We start from the raw sequence: 24,574 nt of genomic DNA, 5'->3' as shown, positions 1-24,574 counted from the left end.
GAAGGGTACGCGCTGTGAGCAGTTACAAATTTACAGGATGTCTTGTTCTCGTAACCAAAGTTTAGCTTTGGTTTTGAATACGTGGCAAAGCGGAATGTTCCTTAGTGCATTGGGGAGTGAGTTCCAGAGCTTGGCAGCAAGGACCGGAAAACTTGACCCTCCTGCCGAGCGTAATTTGAAGCTGGGGATGTCCAAAGTGTGCGCCTGGGCAGCTCTCAAGGGTCTGGTGGCTGTGTGATGCGAGAAACGTGATATTAAGTAGGCTGGAGCTGCATTGTTCTGTGCCTTGTGTGTGAGCACAAGTGATTTGAGTGATATGCGGTGCAAGATAGGTGACCACTGGATGTTGCGTCTGATAGTGGCTATATGATTCCGTCTAGGTATGTTGAATGCTGCCCTAATGGCGTTGTTTTGTGTGACCTGTAGTTTGTCCAGATTTCTTTGGCTCGTCCCAAGGTATAGGGCATTGCAATAGTCTATTTTGGATAAGATGAGGGTTCTCGCGAGGGTCAGACAATTGTCTGGAGTCAGGAATGGCCTGCAGGCTGTAATCAATTTGCAGGTGTAGGACGATGCAGAGACAACTGCATTGGTTTGTCGTGTGAGGGACAGGGTAGAATCAAGGTAGATTCCTAGAGTTTTGGTGACATTGGCCACTTTGATGTCAATCCCGTCAATAGTGAAGGAATTGTAGTTGGCGTCAAGTTTCGCGAGTTTAGTTTGGGAGCCCAGGATGATTAACTCTGTTTTTTCGTCGTTAAGGCAGAGCCCATGATTGGCCATCCAGGCCTGGATGACGGAGTAGATCGTATTAAGAGATTTTGAATCGGTTACAAAATCACCAGTGATAGGGATGAGTATCTGGGTGTCATCCGCATAATTAGTGTAGGAGACACCCAGATAATCAAGGATATCAAAGAGTGGTTTAGTAAACACATTGTAAAGGGTGGGAGATACACAGGATCCTTGTGGGACTCCACAGGGGACGTGGGAGGGGTCAGCCGCTGCTAGTGGAGAGAAGACCCTCATGGTTCTGTTGGCAAGGAATGAACTGATCCAAGAAGTGGCTGCTTCCGAGAAGTGGGCGGCGATTTTGAGATGATGACAGAGAATTTGGTGGTCAACCAGGTCGAAGGCAGCTGAGAGATCAAGGAGGAGCAGGAGTGCCAATTTGCCCTTGTCTTTCAGGTCCTCGATTTGGGTTTTCAGGTCCAGTAAAGCTGTCTCAGTGCCATGCCTGGGACGGAAACCAGATTGTCTCAGCCCTAGTAGATTGTTGCGTTCGAGATACTCCTGGATTTGGAGATAGGCTGCGCGGTCAAGGATTTTAAGCAGGAAAGGCACAGTGGTGATGGGCCTGTAGTTTGAAGGGTTGCTGGGGTCAAGATTGGCTTTTTTAATTAATGGTATGACCCAGGCATCCTTAAGGTTGTCAGGTACGGTGCTTGATTCAAAGGAGGCATTTATGAAGGAGGTAATAAATGGGGCGAGCTTGGGTGCGGCTTCCTTAATGATGACAGCGGGGCATGCATCACCTTGGCAATTGGAAGGTTTTAGTTTAGATATGATGATTTCTACTTCCTTGATGGAGAGGGGAGAGAAGCTGAATGGTTTGAAGTTGTGATTGAGTGCTTGTATTTTATAATTCAGGGTGGTGCTCGTTGAACTTGAGAGGTAGTTTTTTTTTGCTTTGATTTTAGTTTGGAGAGTGGTGATTTTGTCTAGTAAAGCATTTTGGATGTTTGTACACCAATCAGTGTCAGGGGTACACTTATTGAGAGGAGCGATAGGGGACTCCAGTTCCTTAAGTATCTTAAACAGTTCCTTAGTGTTAGAGCGGGCTTGGGTGATTCTTTTATTATAAGCTTCCTTTTTGGCAGCAAGGATGGCTTCTTTATAGGCCAGGGTGGCTAGCGTAAGATTATTTTTGTTGGCCAGGGAGGGGATACTTTTCCATGAGGCCTCTGCTTTTCTTTTTTCTTTGCGTAGGTCACGTAGTTGCGGAGTGAACCAAGAGTTCAAGTGGGTCCGTGGTTTTTGTTTACGCAGTTTGATAGGGGCGATAGTATTAAGGGCTTTTAGCATAACACGATTATAAGTGTCTACTAATGCTGTGGGGTCAGTGCAGGACTCTGAAGCTGCGTGCAATAATGGGAGGATGAGTGGTGAGAGTTTCTCAACAGTGATGTCTTTTTTATTCCGTGTGCGCGAGGGCGGTGCGAGGTTTTGTGTGTCCTCAGGAGGGCTAGTGTTAATAGAGAACGAAATAAGATGGTGGTCAGACCAAGCGCAGGGGGAAACAGTAATATCATTAAGGGCACAGTTCAAGTCGGCAATCCAGTCGAGAGTACGACCTTTGATGTGGGTGGGCTCTGTGACATGTTGTGTGAAGCCGAAATCAGTCAGGACATTTGCAAGATCTGAGGCTTTAGTGTCATTCTTGTCCAAGTAACCCAGGTTGAAGTCACCCAGGATGATGATTTGGGAACTAGGCTTCGCACTGGATGCTAGAATAGAGGAGATGTCTTCAACGAAGGTAGATGTGGGTCCAGGAGGCCTGTAAATTAGGTGAACAGTGGCTGTGTGATTGGGCGAGATAGATAGTTTGAGAGAAAGCGATTCAGCTGAGTGTAACTGAAGGCTGTCCGCAATTCTGATGTTAAGCGTATTCTTGAATATGACGGCTAAGCCGCCGCCCTTAGTTTGGTTGGTATCTCTGTCGCACCTGATTATGGTGTAGTTGTCAGGGATAGCGAGTGTCAGAGAGGGTCCAGAGGCTGCGTGCAGCCAAGTTTCCGTGACTGCAAGTAGGTCCAGGTTGTCTGAGACAATGAGATCAGCAATATCAAGGGCGTGAGCTTGGATAGAACGTGCGTTTATAAGAGCACCTTTGAGCTTAGGGACCGTGGTAACGTTGTCTTGTTGAGTATTCAAGGTAGGAGTAAAAAGGTGTTGTGGTTTGTGAGGGCTGGAACTGCAAGTGTTGCCTGATGCAGGGCTGGTAGTGTGGTAAGACCAATGTGTGCATCTAGATGCTAATTTGTGGTTCCTGATTGATAAGGCACAAGGTAGGCTAGGTTGGGTAGTAGCAACTGAGGTAGCGTGGTGAGCCTGTATGCTGTTGTTAGAGGGATTGTAGGCTAGAGGTGTGGTGGGGCGCGAATCGTGGTAGCTAGTGCCAGTGGCTGTATTAATTGTTGCAGCGAGTGGGTACTGTGATACGAGGCGCAAGCGAGAACCAAGCCTCAAGTTTCTACTGAGAATTGTGCAGGGGTAGGTGTTGATGATATCATGGCAGGTATGCCTGAAGGGCTGGCGAGAGACAGGAGAGGAGGGTGGGCTGGTTCTTGAGTTCAATCTGGTGTTTCTCATAGCAGTTGTACAAGGTTGGTTAGGTGTTGGTCTAGTAGTGAAGTGGCGTATCCAAAGTGCTGGATCATCCAGGTACGGATTCGCAGGTGTCATGGTGCTGAGCCACGAGGAAGGGGTGGTAGTTCCCATAAATGAGCTAGTGTAGGAGTCTTGGTTTGGATGAGGGTTGGGTTGGCTAGTCCAATATCTGCTGTATGTATACAGTAAGTGGAGGAGGGTTGATAAGCACCAATACATGATGTGGGTATTGCTAGTACACAGGGTAGCAGGTGTGGTTAGTTAGTGATCAGAGGCACAACACACTAATCAATGTGGTCTGTAGGCGACCATAAGGCACAACACACTAATCAATGTGGTCTGTAGGCGACCATAAGGCACAACACACTAATCAATGTGGTCTGTAGTCGACCATAAGGCACAACACACTAATCAATGTGGTCTGTAGGCGACCATAAGGCACAACACACTAATCAATGTGGTCTGTAGGCGACCATAAGGCACAACACACTAATCAATGTGGTCTGTAGGCGACCATAAGGCACAACACACTAGTCAATGTGGTCTGTAGGCGACCATAAGGCACAACCTTATGCAAAGTCTTACTAGGGATATGTTGCATTGCCGAGCTCATGGGTAGGAGGGTAGAGGTGGCAATAGTAGGCGCATGGGGCTTCTTCTGCTCCTTGATGCTCCATTGTTCGAACAGGGGGCAAACAGGGGCCTTAGTACGGGCCTTCGTAGGCGGCCGCCGGCGTTTCCGCCTGCCGGCGGATATGGCCACTGCTAAATACAGCAGTAGCTTAGCAACGAGGCGCCAGCCTCGTTATGGTGCCGCGTCGCGCCCGGCATCGCAGGGTCAGGCAAAGATGGTCAGGCGGGCAATTTATGCGCTCCCCCGCTCTGTGGAGAGTGCAGCAAAGGTGCTTTGCGTAGGCCAAGGTGGATAAGGGCAAGGGCCTTACCAGGGCGAAGGAATCGTGTGAAGGGATGAGATGGACTGGAGGCCGTGCATAATGGAGAAATATTCTCTTGACACCTCCAGTGTCTGGCGCGATGGTGTCTTGTCTTAAATACTAATCCCGGTCTCCCATCCAGAAACAGTGGGGCACTGTTTCTATTAGGCCTAGTACACACACAGCAGGACAAGATAAAATCTCACATGGAAGTGCGGCAGCCCCACAGTTCTATTGCTCCCTCCTACCATTTTAAAATATCATCCATTTGTTACTTACAGCAGTAGATGGGAACACCTTGTTTTCCTTTAATTCCCCTTTTCGGGTCTCGAGAGTCTCGCCTCCCTAGTCCACTTTACAAGGCCTTTTCACTGTCTAGAATAGGATGCTATTACAGGATTTCAGGGGATAGGATCGCAAGCTCTCGACTCACCGGTTTACATCAGCTGTCCACACCTCTGCCCCGATTTTACTATATAGTTTAACTGTCTCGGGAGGATAGCTCAGCAGCAACGCACTTGGCTTGGAAGCAAGATGACGCAGAGCAGCACAGGTTTGATCCCCGGGTCCGTGCTTAGCAACCACTGGGTATTAAGCGTGTTATAAATAGCCAATTTTAATAATAATAATAATACATTAGGAAATGTTGTTTTGTAAGGAAGGAATCCCCATCGATTCACTTCACTAATCCAAGTGACAATGTAGCACCCTAGAACACTTCTCCATTATTTTTCAATAATAATGAGAATAAATAATGTTCCTTTTATTTGAGATTTTGCAAACTGAAGACAGCCTTGAGATCTGAACACAGCGTTGTCTTAACATGAAATTGTGCTTCATAAAAAGCATTTATTTTTCAATGACTTAAGGACGAAGCCTCTGTAGTAATTGCTTGTTGCTGTGTTCAAGATGAGATACATGCTGGGCAAATACTGTGTCTGCCCACCTTCCCATCACATCCACCTAAAAGTAATGGATTACCAAGAGCCTAGGTTTAACAGAACATCGTTTGCCATCACTCTGAAGCAAACGCCACTGGCATCTCAGTGTATGCAGATAATTCACGTTTGTTGGTTTGAGATATTTGCAGTCTCCTTGATGGGGTCCAGTAAAGCACAGTCCTCCTCCCAGCCCCCCCCAGACTAGTTTAAAGCCAGTGAAATCTGGATGTATCTCAACAAATTAACTCTCAACAAGGACACAATGGGGATCCTAGTGTTTTGATACTGCTACCCTCCCTTTCAGTTGGAGGACAAACTGGAATTTTTCCTTTTCTAATCAAATCTGTGCTTGGCCTCTTGGTTTACAATTAAACAATACAATTTAATTACATATACTAATCAATTAAGTTCTGAATTCAAGACCTGCAATTGCCATCTGAATTTTGTCTGCATTGTCTTTCGTCAGGCTGGACTTCTCAAACCCCCTCTACATTGGACTCTGCTAATCTATCACAATCATGCTCAAAGTCCTCAACCCTAGGACTTTCGGCTTCTTTTCAATTTTGTGACAATGCAGTGTATCACTTAACTCAAATTAACTGACTTTTGATTGCATCACAAATCGTATTTAAAAGATGTTAAATCAAAGAACGTCCTCTGTCCAAACCCTAAACTGTCCCTTAAACGCTAAACTGATAATAATGTGCACAAGGACTGCAAGTTATATTGATGTAGTTTTCTCTAAGTCGTTCAAAGCAAAAAGTTATAAAGTGCCCAAAATAATTGAAATCAAGTTCCACCAGGTAACTGGGTCTTCCCGTCCCCTATATTTCTTCTGGTGTGTTAAATGTTGCTTTATTGCTGTTCAAGCAGGACCACTCTTCCCTTAAGATTCCTTCCTATACACAGCTTCTTCAGCATCTTTGTTGTATTTCACTTTCTCCAGCATGGGGTTTGGCATGAATTCACATGCTCATGAATATTCCCCGTCGTCAGGCTGGGAATCCCCGGTAAAAGAAAAAACAGTTTCAGTTTCGCTTAAAAACTGTTTCTCCTCTAAACCAATCACTGTCCTCTGGGTCATACTGCTCCCATCCAATGACCGCCCTAAGTCCCTACTCTGGCAGCCATCTTCAGATTTTTACTGCATGCTTCAATGTTGGGAGCCGTCTAGTTTGTTCTGCGAGCTATTTGTATGTTTTTTTCGTGTTTTCCGATGGAAAAAGTTACATTTTATTTTCAAAGTAGCCTGTGTGCTTGTTTTGTTCATCTGCAGACTGCAGGAACCCGTTGTCGGGGAAGTTCTGCGGCCCTCAAGGGCGAAGATCCATCGAATATTCTACAAAGCCATCTTGGGCCTACTTCGCGCCCTCCGACCATGACAGAGATGGGGGGGTAAGGTCCAAATGTGGCCTAAGGAATGTGTTTGTGGAGGAGGATAAGCACCTGCAATGCCTCTACTGCCTGCACCCGGACCACAAGGAAGGTCTGGATTTCTCCAAGAAAACGATGAAGGACAGGCATAGTAGGCTGGCATGGCTTAACACAAACAAGGACTCTGACCAGTGCTCCAAACAGGGTCATGCCTCGTACATGACCGGCCGGTCCGAGGAGTGGTCTTCTAAATCCTCTGAGGGCACCTCATCCATGGGGGCCCAAGATATGGCCAAGAACCGCAAGTCTGAGTCCACCGGGTTCACCGCGGAAGCGGGTCCCAAAGTCGATAGGGTGTGACCAGCATCATTTTCCGGTTCCATTGCCAGCATACCTTCAAGCTCCTCTTCAAAGAGGAAGTCTTCTACCCCGGCTAAACTACTGAAGAAATCTGAGAAGCCACGGACGGAGGAGAAGAAGGCTGCGCAGCACAAGCAGGCTCAACCGGCAACCGGTAAAGACCTTGCCGGCGACTCAGTCGACAGCTACTACTATCACAGCAGCCAAGGGTGCCGATCCTACGAAGGTCTTTCCCACGGCTCAGGAAGTGTTCCTGCCCCCAAGGCGCGACACCTCTGAAGGGAGTTTGGCAAAGTCTGCTGGCAAGCCAGAAGGGTTGAAACCGGCCCAGGCCCCGGTTCAAGACCCTCAGGAGAATAAATGAGGGTCTGGGGGGGAGGAGGCTCCAAAACAGCCTTAACAGGCTGTTGCCCAAACCATGGAGGGCTCGGCCACGGGTGACGAAGATCAAGAGTTCTTGCATACCATCCATGAGGACATTGAAAAGGAGGAGGGCGATGACTGTGCAGGGCCTAGTTTTCCTGTTGTGCCTTCTCAGCCGAGGGACATTTCCTTGGATATTCTGCCGACTCTACACACCTTGGTGTCAGAGATCCTGATGAGAATGCCTCTGGCGCCGGTACCTGTGGTCCTCCAGTTCCCCGATCAGCCTCCAGCAAAGCAGAGGAAGCGTCATCTGATGCCCCCATATCAACCTCCTCCACCACCTCAGGCCCCTTCTCCTCCAGCAGACCCAGATATGAGAACTGATACAGCCACGATGACGGATGATGACGAAGACATTGTTGCAGCAGACAGTGAATCGCCACATTGGATGCTCCACATAGGGTGTCCCCACTGAATTTGGTTGGGCCGTTCCACTCCATAATCACCAGGGCTTCCAAGCTATTCCAACTGGTACCCGAGGAAGCCAAGAGGGAGGGCTTCTTGTATCAAAGACGCGAGGCCAAGAGGAAGACTATCATAGCGTTGCCTTTTCTCGACGATGTTTGGGAGTAGGGCCTCGCCCTCATGAAGAACCCTTGCATAGCTCTAGCCAAGCGGGATAGGCTGGAGAAGAAATATAGGGTGCAGAACTCTGAACCCAAGTGCCTGAGGTCGCAACCATTGCCGGACTCGGTGGGCGTGAGGAAACGGTTTGCTAAGTCGTCTTCGGTCACTCCGGACAGCGAGGGGAAATGGATGTACGCCATGGGAAAGAAGGTGATTTACACCACACCGTCCACTATCAAGTCGGCCAGCGCACTGGCGATCCTGGCCAGATACAACAGGGAGTTGTACAAGCTCAGACTGATCCTGGAGTTCCTCCCCGACGATCACGACATCACAGTGGCATTGGATGTCGCCGACACAGGGTTCCGGCAAATGGGGAACGGTGTCTGCCTTTGTGAACAGGATTGGATGAAAGCCACTAATTTCCGTCAAGAGGTCCACGACAAGGTGCTGGTCATGCCCGTTGACGGGGAACATCTGTTTGGGAAGGCTGTCGACGAGTCTCTCCAGCCATCAAGACGGCTACGGAGATGGCCCATTCACTGGGCACTCTGCAGCAGCACCGCTCTTCTTCTTTTCGATGCTCCAGGGGAAAGTCGAGCAGGTCCTCATACTGACAGCCTTCTAGATCCTCAAAGCAAGAAGCCTAGAGAGGCTGTTCCCAGGCCTACGGTAGCGGAGGACAGTGTCGCCGTCGCCCGCAGGGCAGGATGCGGGTGCTGAAGCAAGCCTGAACTGACCGGGACGTCGGGCCCCCACTGATCCTCCCCGGTGGGAGGCCGGCAGATAAGGTTAGTCAGCAAGTGGAGAAAGATCACCAATGACAGGTGGGTGCTGGACGGTATCGCCCCAGGACACGCCCTGGAGTTCCAATGCAGTTGTCCGCGAATCCCTCTGGTTCCCCGTCAGGAGCAGCACATCCCTCAGCTTCTGGAAGAGGTACAAGCCATGCTGCAAAAAGGGCAGATAGAGCAAGTTCTCCAACGGCTCTGGGTCTCTGGAGTCTATCCCAGATACTTTCTAGTCAGAAAGAAGACTGGGGGCTGGAGGCCGTTCCTGGACCTACAACGTCTGAACAAATACCTAAAGTCCCAAATGTTCAGGATGGTCCCGTTGCAACACGTGGTCGGTGAACTGGAAAAAGGAGACTTTTTGACGTCATTGGACCTGGAGGACGCCGATTCCTATGTTCCCATTCACAAGAAACGTCCGATGTTTCTGCATTTCATGGTGCAGGGCCAGCACTATCAGTTCAAGGCCCTAGCTTTCGACTTGAAGTCGGCCCCCAGATTGTTCCCGAAATGCCTGGCACCAGTGGTGGCCCATCTGCGTCTACAGGGCATACACGTATACCCGTACCTGGATGACTGGCTGATCCACGCCCACTCGCGGGAGCTGGCCGATGGACACACAGGCGATCGTCCAGCTATTGACGGATCTGGGATTCTCCGTCAACTATCAGAAGTCCTGCTTAAATACATTGCAGAACGCACTGTTTCTGGCGCCAGATTCAATACAGTGTCTTGCCTGGCGTCGCCCTCGGAAGAGAGCCTGGCAGCCATTCAAGGAAAGATGCAATGGCTGTTGTCGAAGAGTGCCACGGTGCGGGCCATCTAGTCGTTACTGGGCATGTCCTGCATATACCTTGTTCATCTCTGCAGGTTGCAGATGCAACCCCTACAGGAATTCCTGGACGCCTGCTGGATACAGGTGTCCGCAAGCTTCACGGACAAGATCCCTCTCAAGGAAGAGTTCCGACGGGTGATAGAGTGGTGGGGCGTCCGCTCCAACATCGCCCCAGGCACGGGATTTCAAAACCCCCATACCAGGAGACGGTCACCCTGTTCGCCTCCTTGGAAAGTTGGGGAGCGCACACCGGACGCCTGCACGCCAGAGGCATGTGGCTGCCGGAGGAGAAGGATCTGCATATCGTCATCCTGGAGCTATGGGCAGTGTTCTGGGCCTTCAAGTAGTTCCTACCGTCTCTGAAAGGCAAGGTGGTGAGGATCTTCACGGTCAACACCACCACTATGTTCTACATCAGGAAGCAGGGGGGCACTCGATGCCAGGCGCTCTCCAAGGAAGTGCATTAATTTGTGGCACTGGCCCATCGGGCAGGGGATGTTACTCGTCCCTCTCCACCTGGCAGGAGTCAAGAACACCATTGTAGACTCACTCAGCAGGGAACGGCACTTCTGCCTGAGTGGGAGCTTTGTCAGGATCAGGTGGACGCCTGTTCGTCAAATGGGGCAGACCCCAGATCGATCTGTTTGTGATGGCAGCAAACTCCACCAACCGAGGAGAATGGGGGATGTGTTCTCCTTCCCGTGGGAAAGGCTGTTTCTGTACATGTTTCCTATGTTCCCTCTCCTGCTACGAGTCATCATCACACTGTGTCAATGCAAGATGATACTCATCGCCCTGGCGTGGCCGAGGCAGATCTGGTATCCGGACCTTCTCAGCCTGTTAGCGTCACCCCCTTTCAAGTTGCCGGTGGATCCGGACCTTCTCACCAGAGAGGGATGCGCAATCCTTCACGATCCAGGATCGCTGAACCTGAGGCCTTGGCTCCTGCAGCCTTAGAGTTTGGAGGTTAGGAGTTGCCAGCGGACTACAGGAAGTTCCTCGTCAAGGCCGGGGCGTCGTCAACCTTTAAGTGCTACGGCCATAAGTGGATGCGTTTTTGCTACGTGGTGCCAGTCACAGAAGACGATCCCTCTATGGGTACAGCCCCACAGATCCTTCCATACTTGCTAGCCTTGGCAAAGGCTGGACTGGCGCACGCCTCCATCAAGTTGCATCTGGCGGCGATCTCCTGCTACACCAGGTCCCCAGGAAGATCTTCGCTTTAGTCCAACCGACTCGTCAAGGAGTTTCTCAAAGGACTTGTTCAACCTTTCCCACTGGTGATGGCTCCTGCCCTGGTGTGGGAACTCAACGTGGTTCTGACGAGGCAAAGGGGGGGGGACTTTCAAGCCCATGCATCGGGCCCCACTCAAGTTTCTCTCGTGGAAGATGGCTTTCGTGGTGGCCATGACCTCTGCCAGACTTGTAGCTGAGATCCAGGCCCTATCCTGCAAGCAACCGTACCTGACTTTCCATGAATTGAGGGTGGTGCTGCGTACACACCCCGCTTTAATGCCGAAGGTTCCGTGGGAATTCCACCTCAACGAGCCTTTGGTGTTACCTGTTTTCTTTCCGAAACCTTTGTCACTTGCGGAAAGGGCCTTGCACTCGCTGGACGTTGCTTGTGCCCTGAAGTTCTATGTGACGTGCACAAAGAGTTTGCAGAAGACTTCACAACTGTTGGTGAACTTTACCAGAGCGATCGCTGCAACAACGGCATTCCCGTCTGGTGTACCCCTGCTAGACATCTGCAGGGCCGCTATGTTGAGCTCCACGCACACCTTCACGAAGTTCTACTGTGTCGACTGGGATTTCAGGGAGGGGTCACGAGTTGTTCAAGCAGTGCTACGCAACCTGTTTGTTTGAGATGAGTCTGTTACAGAAGTAAGGATTATTGCTTCTGTTGAGCCTTGCCACCTCCTGTGGTTGTGTAATGTTATACTGCTATGTATTTGTTGTTAATGAGCATGTGAATCCATGCTGGACCCCATGATGGAGAAGGTTTAAGTTACTTACCTGTAACTATTCTTCTCTCAACATGGGTCTGGCATGGATTCACATGTGAACCCTTGCTCCGGCCCCTCTGCGGCTCTTCTTTTTCATACTATCACACTATGTTCTTTCTAAATCTGAAGCTGGCTGCCAGAGGAGGGGCTTAGGGAGTGGGCGGTCATTGGATGGGGGCAGTATGACCCAGAGGATAGTGATTGGTTTAGCGGAGAAATACTGTTTTTAAGTGAAAGTGAAACTGTTTTTACTTTTACCAAGGATTCCCAGCCTGATGACTGGGAGTTTTCATGAGCATGTGAATCCATGCTGGAGAACAATAGTTACAGGTAAGTAACTTAAACCTTATATATTCATCAAACTTAAAAGGGGTCTGACTCGCCCCCTCTCTTAACGACTCGTCCCTTTTAACCTGGTACCTGGTGTACTCTCGTGCCAGGGTGCTTGTCACTTTCTCACCAATTTCCAAACAGGGCAGGGTTCTTCCTGTTTCAATTAGTACCACAGTTTTCACAAAATCCTTCTTCTTCCTGGTTTGCCCTTCTACCAGGATTTCACTCTCGTTTCCAAATCTACTTTCGCTTTCTCTCTTTGCTCCTGGTTTACTCTCCTGCCAGGATGTTTCACTCTTGTTCTTCCTGCGAGTCAGAGGCTCACTATTTGCCTGTTTCACTAGCCTGCCATGATTTTTCCAATCTTCAATCTCTTTCCTTCTCTTCCACAAAATAACATTCTTCCAATATTAGGTCACCAACACTTAGAAAAATGTGCAATTACCTTAATTTCCTTTTCCAAGTATTGGGTTCCTGACCCTTTTCCCACACTGTTTGGGTTAGTACCCGCCTCTCTTTCCAAGTAATGGATCATTGATTCTTTCGTGACATTCATTCGTATCAGTCTCTCCGCTGTTTTCAATCACTCTGTCATGCACTGTGAAGGCGCATGCAAGCCTTGCTACTGAGCGCTCTGGTGACCTCCCAGTCAATGGGCAAGCGGTTTGCAAAGTGTGCCTGGCAGAGGTTAGGTGAATGCTGCAGTTCCTGCTAGAATCATCAGTGAGGAATAAAGACACTGCCAGCCATGGCATTTGTGTAAGGACTGATAGGTGGAGGGCTCCATGGATGCACGTGACTAAGTACACAGTGGACGTGTGGGAGAATTTTGAATCTGCGCTTCCAGGGGTCCAAACCGTTCCACTCTTCCCCAGACTATGAATTAAAAAAGAAGAAAGCTACTTTACAGACAGCAAAGTCCCTAGCCATTCGTACTGTCCTAGCTTCTAAATCTTTTGGTGAGGCTCAGAAGAGAGGCAACAATAAACGCAGGTCTTTTGGTGTCTTCAGGGTGTGATGAATCCCTGGATGTAGTTGCTTCTCTCCTAGGGAGAGCCCCTTCCCTTAAGGCCAGGGAGGTGAGGCCACTACCCGATAGTCCCCGTGGGTGTGGTACTCAGTGGGTGGATCTCATGGGGTGGGAAGCCCGCTTTGGGATTAGTGAAAACCCGGGGAGAACATGGTATCCAATAACCCACCTTACCCTAACCCACCTTCCTCACCAACCCATACCAGTAACATTCCCAATGTTCCCGTGTGTTTCTCTTATACTTCCAGTATGGTGAAGTACGGGGGCGAGGAAGAGTCAGGACAGCACATATAGACGAGGGTATGCTCTGATTTAGTTCTTGGGACACTGATTAATTTAGTAATGGGACGAGGAGGAGGCTCAGAGTACTAAGGAGTACCGTGCAGAAACAAAGTGACCAGTGTAGACAGCATGGACCTGATCCATGTAAAAACTGAGGAAGGACTCGGACTAAGGTTGAGCCCTAACCAGGAGTCCAGAGAAGGAAGCGCTGGAGAAAAGTCAGACCAGGACGCCACGAAGGGAGCACACCGCTGCAAGGAGGATCCGGTGTTGAGGGACCGCTCCAGGAAGGAAGAAGAAAGCACTGGTGCCCCGTTGGGACGGCAGACGTGTGGAATGCAAAGCATGATCACCGGAAGGACATTTCCCTCATGGAGCTGCAGCAAGCAGAAGGGGACAGCTGGCAGGCCAGGAAACACTGAGGCAGGCCAGAAGCATCCCGAAGCCCTGAGAGTGGACTATAGAGACAGGTACGCAAGCACGATGGGAGGTAAAAGGGGCCCAAGGCATTGGTGTAGAAGCTGGGAAACGAGAGTCGTGGGTCTGGGGCTGCAACCTTAAGAATATGAGAAGTTGTGAAAGTATCCAAGACAATCCTCATAGTCTCAGTACCTGGCAGACTATTAAACAAGGTGGACTGAACGGTGAGAGAAGAAAGTGAGTCTGGGACCCACTCCCACAAAGAAAATCATAGCCTCTTGACTGATCTTCATAATAATAAGAAAACCTGCAGGAGAGTATACGAGGTGGATTGTGCATGCAAGTCTGGGACCCACACCCATTGAAATATCCTCATCAATCTTGATAGTCGCACTGCCTGACAGCGAAGGGAGCCAGGTTGACTGTGAGACTAAGAGCAAAAGCAATGGAAAAGAAGCACTACCCTTTGCACAAGTTGGGAACATTCTAATGGTAATGCCTGGCCAAGTGGAAAGCTAGATTGGTGGTGAAAAAGTATGAAACCAGGGGAAGGGAGTCATACCCCCTGGTGTTTTGTGAACACTTTGCAAACAGCCAAGAGAAGGGAGCCAATCTCTTGGCATCCTAAGAAACCTGACAAAGGGAAATATTCCCCCAGGAGTTTTTGAACACTGTGAAGTTAAAAGAGGTCTTTCTTTATACCCTGGTGTAAAGTCACTCCAAGGAACCTTTTTAGACTTTATTTTGATGTTCTACCCTCGTTTCGTTTTGGTGGGGAAATCGCCCATGGAGCGAGCTCCATCCATCTGAACTGAAGTCCATCCTTTTTCTTTAGTTGCTTTAGAATGTAAGGGAAGGAAACAGGTTTCTGACACGACGGTGGATCATTTACCTTTTGAAAAGACCACCTGACAGAATCTTTTGTTTATTTGAGGCTGGGGAACCCCTCTTGGAAATAGCGATAGGGTTTTTCTTTTCCTTTGGGTTATTAATAAAAGTCGAACACCAACAATATGCCACCTGCGTGTCAGTCTCCTACTTTTGACCCTTATAAGGGTCTCAAAGAATTAAGGGCAAGACAGGTCACCTAGCACCCATAAGCATCAACAGTGGACTACCCCAATGGGATTTGATTCGATACACCCCTCCCCACACCCCCATCCTCCTCAGCGGCTTGCAAAGCAAAAAAGCAATGATGGTCGCATCCGGAGCCATCATTTGCCTGTTGGCGACAAACTGGTTTTGCACAGGGAACAGTAGTGTCCCCATTTCAATTATTTTGGTAGGTTTTGGTGGTTTTTCATGGGGTTTTCATACCTGCCCCCCTGCACTCCCTCCCCGCCACCCCCTCAAATATTGTCTCCAGCACTATTGAAGGACATTACAATCTTGTTAAAGTCCTGAGCGGTAGAAATTATGCCTCTACTGAACAGGGGGAAGGGATTCTATTTTAGTCAACTCATTTCTGAAAAAAGAACCAGGCTGACCTGCGGTGGTGTTCGATTTTCCACAACCTATCCCTATCCCTAGAAAGATTGAAGATGGTGACACCTGCCAAGACTGCGGCATCCTTCTGTGCTGTGGATAGGCTATGTCCCTGGACCTGACGGGTGTTTGATTTCATGTCTCCATTTGGCAACCTCATCAGCAGTTCAACCACTTTTGTCCTGCATTTCAAACTTAACTCTGCACCAAGTGTGTTCATAAGGCTTATGAATGCCATAGTGGGCTTGCTACAGAGCAGTGGTCAGAATGTGTACCCTTATCTGGACGGCTGGCCTTCTTGGAAATCGCTAGATGAATCATCATAAACTCTTCAAGCGCTATTTGAAACCCTGTTCAACGTCAACCTGAAAAATCGGAAACTGACGCAGACTATAACCTTCAAAGAGTTGAGGGGTAAACAATACAGGAGAGAGTATTCCCGAACTCGGACAGGCAGAGAGATGTACTGCAGAGGATGTGTCACTTCCTTTGTAGGGAATGCATGTCAGTTTGCTGGTACTAATATCTGCTTGGCCTGCTAGCTACGTGGGTGTCCGGACATTTCATCGACAACAATTGGTCGACAGGACATTTGGTCGACGTAATTTCATCGAAAACCAAATGGTCGATTTTTAAAAAAAAATGTATATATTTATTTTTAAGGTTGTAGTTTAGGGAAAAAAGGGGTTTTTTAGAAAAAAAGGGGTTGGGGAACCCCCCCAATAAAAAAAAAAAAAGAAGAAATTCGACCATTTGGTTTTCGACGAAATTGGTTCGACCATTTGTCCAGTCGACCAATTTTTTTCGATGAAATGTCTGGTAACCAGCCACGTGCATACCCACAGTTCGGTTAGCCAAGCTCAAGATTAATCGTTGCAGCAGCACTTATTGGCTTTTTGTATTTGTATTTATTTAGTTTATATAGCGCTTTACTCCAAAACGCTGCACATTTTAACAGGATACATATAACAATTACATTATAGCAGTAACAGTAGAAGCAATTTACAATTGTGAATCAGACCAACAAAACAGTAAGTAGAGCACTTAAACTGAAGGGAAGAAGGAGAGTAGTGCAGTAGAACTGAGAGGGAGAGGGAGGGGTGGGGAGGAGGAGGGAAACGGATGGGGTAGGGTGAGAATAGGGGGGAGGTGGAGGGAGATGATCAAGGTGATAAGGCAAGGAGGGAGGGGGACAAGAAGGGGGAGGGGATTCATGGCGGGGAGTGGAGAAGGAGAGATTTGAGGGATGTGCGGAATGAGGAAAAGGTAGAAATAGAGCAGAGTGAGAGAGGTAAGGAGTTCCAGTGCAGGGGGGGCTAGGAGCTGGAAGGAGCGGAAACGGGATGTGGCACAAGGGGATGGAGGAACAGTGAGAAGGAAGTGGTCAGCAGAGCCAAGGAAGAGGGAGGGAGTGTAGAAAGAGAGGAGGGAGGAGAGATAAGGGGGAGCAAGACCGTGGAGTGATTTAAAGACTAAGCAGAGAAAATGAAATTTAAGTTAGGAGTGAAAGGGAAGCCAACCAAGGGAGGAAAGGGAAGCAGAGATGGAGTCACGGGAGGAGAGGAGACAGAGGGTATGGACGGCAGAGTGGTAGATAGATTTAAGGGGGGCGAGAAGACAAAAAGAAAGGATTCCAGTCACAGTGTTTCGATCCTGGATTCTGTGGAGGAAGATTTGGTCTGGTGGAGGGAAGAGCGCAATCTCATGTGCAAAGCTCGGCTGAGACCATAGATTCCTCATGGGGGGAGACAACCCTAGGTCGTTGTGTATTGCATGCTGTTTGGACGGGTCTTCACAAAGAAAGGCAAATAAACTCTCTGGAACTCAAAGCCATTTATCTATCGTTAAAGTCCTTCCTCCCACTCTTACAGGCTCTGTAGTGTTGATCTGGATGGACATCACAATATCAATGTTTTTTTTATCAACCAGCTGGGTGGAACCAGGTCCTCTGCTTTGTGCATGCTAGCGGTCGAGATCTGGGAGTGGGTAGTTTCCCAGGGGATCACTCTCATGACGACTCTTGTCATTGGGGATAGCAATACAGAAGCAGACAGACTCAGCAGGCTCAAAGTGAACACATTCACCTCCGAGTGGGCACTTCACTTGGTGAATCTTCAATGTGTTTTCGACCTCTGAGGTCTTCCAGAGTTGAATGTTTGCCAGGAAGGACAATGCCAAATTTCCCAAATTCGCCTCTTGGGAATGTCAGGGAGATGGTTCAATGGGAGACACCTTTCAGATGGAGTGGAACCAGGTGAATTGATACATATTCCTCCAATCCAGAAGGTATTGAACAAGTTTCAGGCATCCAGCCAGAGCATGTTGATTTTGGTAGGAAAGATTTCACTTCCGTACAATATGAGAGTTAGTGGACCAGGTTTTGCATTTGGATGGGGCAGTAAGGAATCGATCCTCTGTTCCGTTCTCTTGATGTTGTTCTATTGTTTCCTTCTCATCTAGCTCGATCAGGAATTCAGATGGATATTTGTAGACTCTTGCAGCAATATTTGTGTATAGGAACTCAAAAGCAATGGTCTTTTCTTTGGTGAACCCAGTAGTGAAAAGATACCTTGAGATTAGGCAGACTTTTTCCACCTGTCCGAGGGCTGCCTCCCAATTGCAACCTCAATGTGGTTTTCGGAAACGTGGCTCATAGGCCGTTTGAGACGGTGGCATCAATGGACATCAAATTGGTCACTTAGATAAACGGTCCTGTTGGTGGTGTCGACTTCAGCTACAAAAGCAGAAATGTAGGCTCTTGCCGCTTCAGAACCTTATACTGGTGAGGTGATATTGCGCACTCGCTGTGCTGAAAATAGTGTCAGCTTTAAACCATGGCAATAGTCTTGCCCACATTCTCCCCTAATCCACTTTCCGAGATGGATAAGATATTGCACTGTCTGGATGTCGGGAGGGATTTAACATTTTATTTAACCCATGCAAAGGAGTTTAGAGTATCTGATGCTCTGTTTGTCACCTCTGCTGGTCAAAGGCAAGCATCCATAGCTTCAATAGCCAGGTGGATGGTTTCATGCATTGCTAAAGCGTGCAAATAAAAACCTGTTTGAGATTATTCATGCTCACTTGGCATGGGAAAAAACAGTGGTGGATTTTCAAAGGCACATCTCTTGGGATGTTATCAGCAAAACTGCCACATGGGCTTCTCAGTTTGCCTTCTGCTCGCATTACTGTCTGCATGCCAGTTCTAGGACAGACGCCACCTTTAGGCAGTTTTTTGCATGATGAGTCAGCTAGGCTTCCGCCTCCCTTTGGTGAGTGATGCATTGTAATCGCCCACCAAATAATATGGAGGAAAGGGGACAGGACACGGCAGCCCTTTTCGCCATACGCCCCACCCACCATTCCCCTAAAACGTAAGTGTAGTTAGGGATATTGTTCCCAATGCACAAAAAATGGGGGGCCGAGGTGTGGCACTGCGTGCCTATAATTTGAAGTGGAAGTGCACGTTTTGTGGTACAAAAGGCTCCAGTCCCGTTCCCTACTGGGGACACCCATACAGTATGGAGGCAATGGAGTACTGTGGACTAGGAGAACAATAGTCGCAGTGTTGAGTAACTTTTCCTTTTGTAGCCGTTTCTCGGTACGTTTTGTTTTAAAGGATGATGCTCATATGCGGCAAGCATTTGTGAGTAATCTTGTTCTTAATTCTGCATCCTCATATTGGGCCTCATTACACGGACGGCGGTAAGGGTTAACGGTCACCGTTAACCCTTACCGCCGTACTACGAGGTCCCTTTGCGGGTTGGAGGATTTAACGCCTGCTTCTTGCAGGCGTTAAAATCCAACCCGCTAAGGGACCTCAGAGCTAATTACGGCACCGCAAAATTGCGGTGCCGTAATTAGCGCCTTCCCCATTCCCATAGAGCCCAATGGGGCAGAAATGGGAATGGGGAAGGGCAATGGCGGAAAGGGGATTTACCGCCCCTCCAACCTTGGAATGGGGCGGTAAATCCCCTTTCCGCCAAGGCGGTGCCGGTATTTTACCGGCATGAGCCATGGCGCTAATAGCGCCATGGCTCACTGCCTACCGTGTAATGAGGCCCATTGTCTCCTCTTTTGCCAATATTATAAAAGCTATTGAGCAGAATGTGCATGTGGAGAGCATTCCTGAATGGAGAAAGAAAGAGGGAAATGTTATTTGCCAGTAAAAGTAGTTATTCAGTGAGGGTACCCTTCCCAGTTCATAAGCAACTCTCCCCCCCCCCCCCAACTCCATTTAGAAATCAACGGTTGCACATGAAACAAATAAAAGTCAAATGTAACCTTGCTTTATTGGTTCTGAGCAGTTCAACTAGTTTCCTGAATGTTTTAATTTATTGGAACCCTTCCTGACTGTGAACCTCTTGGGACAGTTCTCTTTATTTGCTTTCAAATGTGTGAAATTAAAGCAATTAAGTGTTTGCTATTATTTAAAAAGGTGTTTTGGAGTCTGCCCAGTTTAATGAACTATTCAACAGCTTGTATATCTTGGTCGAAATCCCTTGATTGAGAACTATTCATACAAATAAGTAACTGTCCCTTGTCTATTTAGCAGTCTATCTTCAGGGGTTGATTTGAAATTCTATAGCCTGTCCAGGCACTTTGTTTTATTTATTGCTATGTCATGTTATTGGAGCTTATACTGTTCCACCACTGCTACTTTTGTGGTCTCTTGGCCACCTGCGGATCTGAAAAAGGAAGGAGGGCTGGGAGGGATTTGTTAGTGGGATTGAGAAGGAAAAGTGCAAGAGAGCGTTGATGCGCTGTTTGTAGTTTCAGTACGGAAAAACCGGTCGCTGGTGCTTTGTGCGCGTGTGGCTGGCTTGGTTTCTTGTTCAGTGTTGTGGGTGTGGTGTGTACAGTTTGTTGTAGTTTGCAGTGTTTTGCTGAGGTAGAGGTATGGCGTATTTGTTTTGTGTTTTAGGGTGAATAAGCAGAATATTTGAGAGTTAATGGGTTTGTGGACAGTTGCATCACGTTCAGCCAAGTTAACGCATTGGCTACACTCAAAAGTGAATCTAAATTCAATGCATTGGCTACCCTCAAAATCTGAATTCAATACTTTGGCTATCCTCAAAATTCCTCTAAATGGCAACAACTGATTTTATTCCTCAGTTTTAACTCTTAGTTTGTAATCCTATGGCACTGTACAGGGTTTGTATTGCATGTAGAATTGCATTTTTTTCCAACCATTAGTTTTTGTATAGTTCAGTGTTTTTGCTCCCCAACATCGCCCCCTCCCACCCACACTTCATACATTTGGTGCCAATAAAGCATGGGTGGCTCTGCGGCTTCTAATCAGTTCGGCCAAGTCGTGTTTAAGAGCATTTTTGGAATGGTATTCTAGTAGAGTAAAATAGAGCTAGGCGCGTGAGGTTGAGGGGAAAGTAGGGAGCATGTTTTTTGTATGGGTCCTGCATAAACTAATTGTGTTTTTGTATCGAGACCAGCTTTGTTCGATACACATGTTCTCTGAGTTTACAATGGAGGCTATTTGGGGTCAGGAGTAATGAATTTTCTACAGGGAGGTTTTTAATCTTCTTGTGTGAAACCCTGAAGTTGGAATTTAACATTCAGCTGAGGGCCACTTGATATGTAGTTAACATTACTGTGTAAGAGTAAATCAAACTGTTGTGGCATTTCCAAATGTTCAAACTAGTCCAATAAATATAATCCTTTGTCTTAACTCAAGCAAATGTACTAACATTTTTTTATTTTTCTCTTGCCTTTTAAGGAAGCACCCCTAGCAATCTACTTGGGAGCGGCTCAATGCGTGGTTCAATAGTGCATTGCCCTTCTGCTTCGGTCTGCATTGGTATCTTACCTGGTCTTGGGGCATATTCGGGAAGCAGCGATTCTGAATCCAGCTCAGATGAAGGCACTATAAACTCTACTGGAAAGATTGTATCTTCAATTTTTCGCCCAAACACTTTTCTTGAAGCTCCATAGAAAAATGATTTGCCATATTAACGCTTAATATGCCAATCTTTGGTTGTTGTGAATAAAAGTATAAAAGTTACAAGGTGTGTATTTAATTTTCAACTCAAGTGTTATAATTTGTTTGATAGGAAGGCAATTGGGCGAGCGATTATTGTTTAGCTAATCTATTACTGAGTCACTGGCTAACTTTTTTTACTAATGACATTTAGCCACAAACTCTGTAGATAATGGAGAAAGTAAATAATATTTATTAGTTTTAACTTTGTAAGCTTAATCATTAGTAATCCTATGATGGGGAATACAAATCTTAATTGCCAATTTGTATGTTAAGCCTACTCGTAACATTCAAAGGAATATCATGCTGCTTATGACACACCTATAAGTCTGTGTTCAATAGACCCTGTATGATTTTACATTTTACAAATGTATTCATGCATTTACAGTAGACTTCCAACAGGCTTTTTGGGTGTAACAAACTTTCTGCCTAATGAAATGACAATAGCGGAAATACGATTATCTGTAATAAAGAGAAGTGTTTATAAAGATCTGTTATATGGCTGTCTCTGAATTGAAATGCAGAAGTGTGAACATCAGCCTATCCCAGACACAGTCAGGATTGTGAATGTTACCAATGCCGCACTTAGTAGATTTGTGAACATTGGCCTGCGCCAGACCCAGACAGGATTTTGAATGTTAGCAATGCCACTTCCGCACTTAGTTTGAATTGTGAACATTAGCCTGCGCCAGACCCTGACAGGATTGTGAACGTTAGTCTGAGTCGCTTCTAGATAGAAATGCAAATGCCGGTATGTCCCACAATTGGGTGGAGCTGTGAACATTAGCATGAATCACATCTGGATAGAAATGCGAATGTAAATGTTAACATGCCCGACACGTGTATCACTGTGTACCCTGCTTTCCTGTTCCCCATGCTGTTGCTATATATCTGTATCCCCCCTCCTGTCGCTGTAAGCCCAGCCCCATGTCTCTGTGTCAGTGTGTCACCCTGTTCCCTGCCATCCTGTTCACGTGCCTGGTCTTGGGCGCCTTAAAGATAACCATCATACCACATCACTATGCTTACTCTACTATATACCCTCATTCAACTAGAACACAGCTCTACCCCTGATTAATTCGGCCTAGCTGTTCACATACGAATACGACCCCATGAACACCTCATCACCCTAATAAAACGCAGCTAGCCGAGCACATTCCGGCCTAGTTGCTCACATATGCGTCCTTCAGGCCTACCGCAGCCAGAACCCAGTCTGGGTGTCCACCCACCAGACTGCACACATCCAACTGCTATCTTCAGCACCACACCTAACGCTAGGATGCAGCTACCAATCCGGCAATTACATCAGCTGCACACATATCTGGTGCACCCACGCACCCTACAACACTATCTCACTCTACTGACCAGAACTACGGTTCCCAAGGGCGTTCAACCTACCAGTGCTTTGAGGTCATACCAGTGATATATAGAGCGCTACATAAATGCCAAGTAACATAACATTTGATGTGGCAATTTTAAGTATTGTTACATTCCATCCCCCTATCACCCATACGTCAGGGATTTCTGTTCAATGAAAAGGGAGCTCCAGTATTGTCACACGAAAAATCCCTTCAGGCCGTGCTCATTTGGCTCCAAACCCTGCCTCATTTCCTGCTCATCAGTTCTTTTCTCTCTGTGGTGCAGAAATGTTACCTCTACATATTAAAAAAACTTTGGTAGCCTCCTTTTTTTTTTTCATCCTCGTTGCCTCGCGCTCCGTTTCATGGTGGATACCTCTTCTTATGCCATGTAAGGTGGGTTTCTATAAATTGAGTCATGTAACTGCTCAGAGTCTGTCCTGTCCCTGCTCCTCGCTGAATGCCTTGACCTGAATCACTCATTGGGAGCTGTATGCCTTTTTTTCTAACGTACAATCCCAAGCACTGGGAAGAGTTGCTCCACAGAAACCTGCTAGAATCCATCCAAGCCTTCGATAAGGGAAAGAAATGAAAGCCAAAACCTTTTGTTTCTTTTTTTTTAACATTACCATTCGCCTCCTGGTGACTCATTCCCATCAACACAGGACTGGGAGGAACCCACTTGGTTGTAAAGTAACCCACCACTGTCATACATTGGGGGGGGCGTGTAACCATGAGGAACCCCCTCCCCATGGTATCTAATTATGATACGTATACCAATGTGGCCTGGCTGGACCTTACCGGATTAATTTCCAAAGTGCAAACTTTTGCCCCAAGGACTCTTCTTTTATCAGAGGTAAAACCAAAAGCACTCTCTGGTAAGGGCTCATGCTAAATACTGATGTTTGCTTCAAGATTCACAAAGCCAAACATTCGCCGGGTTTAGTCCCAAGGACCAGTCCAGATATTGAAAAAGGGTACTGCAGCACTGAACGCCACTCCTCTGTATAGACGTCAGCACTTCAGACTAGTACACAATATGGTGTCCAAGTTCAGCGTCTTAGAAGAAACCTCTCCTGCAGATTTGTCTTTTCCTGGATGGACCTTCTACACAGTCCCAATTTGACATTGCGTCAGGTAATGTATGGCCTCATGAACCATTTTTTGCTGTTATTCCTCCTAGCCATGAGGAACCCTTCCAGATACAGTTCACTCAAAGAACGGAATGGATGTTTCTATTTGTGAACCTATCTCCGAAAAAACTTTCAGAACCTTGGGCTTGCCTCGTCTTTCTGGTTGACGATTGCCGCCTGGACCGTGTCAGACCAGGGAAGTCCAACACAGCAGTGACCGAGCTCAGGACAATACAGCTTCTTTTTCAAATTTCAGCAGTTAATGAGGTGTTAGTTCTTGAAAGACTAACTGTAGAAACCGAATAGAGATGTGCAGGTTCTTCCCTCAAGGACCCCCCTGACAACTCCAGCTCTGCTCATGGTTCAGGCTAATTTACCAGCAGCTCCATCTATCCCCAACTGTTGGCTGTATACTTTTGTTAAACCTGTTAAACCGGCCCCTTGACCATCTTGGCTGCTATCCTTATCTGGCCATACTGGTCTAGACGCTGATTCTACTGTCCCTCCTCTGGCTGATACCACTTCCCCATCTCTAGCTGGTCCCTTGAATGTAGATTGGGGGGCTGAGAAATGGCATGCTCTGCAAAGCGGTTCCATGACTGGATCCTCAGGTGATGGAATTCCTGGGTGTTTCCTCCCCGGAGGAACTCCCTAATGGAAACCAGGGAATCTTTCAGTCACCCTCACCAAAAGTGGATCTGATCGCTCAGACGTTGCCTTGCTAAAGAACGTTTTGGCGGATGCAGATCAAATCTGGCAGAAACCTCGTTCACCACTGACCACTAATAGGAGAATGGATGCAAGGTTCTCTCCCTTCGGGAAAAATAGGACTGGCTTCCCAGCTACAGGTTGAGGTCAAAGTGATGGCGACAGCGAATGCCATGCAAATAGGAGAGGAAGCAGCTGTTGGGAA

The 24,574-nt window shown here is 47.5% G+C and overlaps 1 protein-coding gene across 2 annotated transcripts in view; it reads left to right on the top strand.

Moving 5' to 3' along the window:
• Positions 1-21,658, top strand: part of PSME3IP1 (proteasome activator subunit 3 interacting protein 1) — a 232,585-nt gene extending 210,927 nt beyond the window's left edge. For both annotated transcript variants that reach the window (XM_069653393.1, XM_069653383.1), the window contains exon 7: positions 20,910-21,658. In XM_069653393.1, coding sequence (XP_069509494.1) covers positions 20,910-21,124 — 215 coding nt within the window. In that variant the 3' untranslated portion in view covers positions 21,125-21,658. The remainder of the gene's footprint in view (positions 1-20,909) is intronic.
• Positions 21,659-24,574: the final 2,916 nt, after the last annotated feature.

The sequence above is a fragment of the Ambystoma mexicanum genome, chromosome 1p, assembly GCF_040938575.1.
Source record: "Ambystoma mexicanum isolate Mex_15411 chromosome 1p, UKY_AmexF1_1, whole genome shotgun sequence".
NCBI lineage: Eukaryota > Metazoa > Chordata > Amphibia > Caudata > Ambystomatidae > Ambystoma > Ambystoma mexicanum.
The sequence above is the reverse complement of the archived record's forward strand: the minus strand, read 5'-3'. Positions and strand labels throughout refer to the sequence as shown.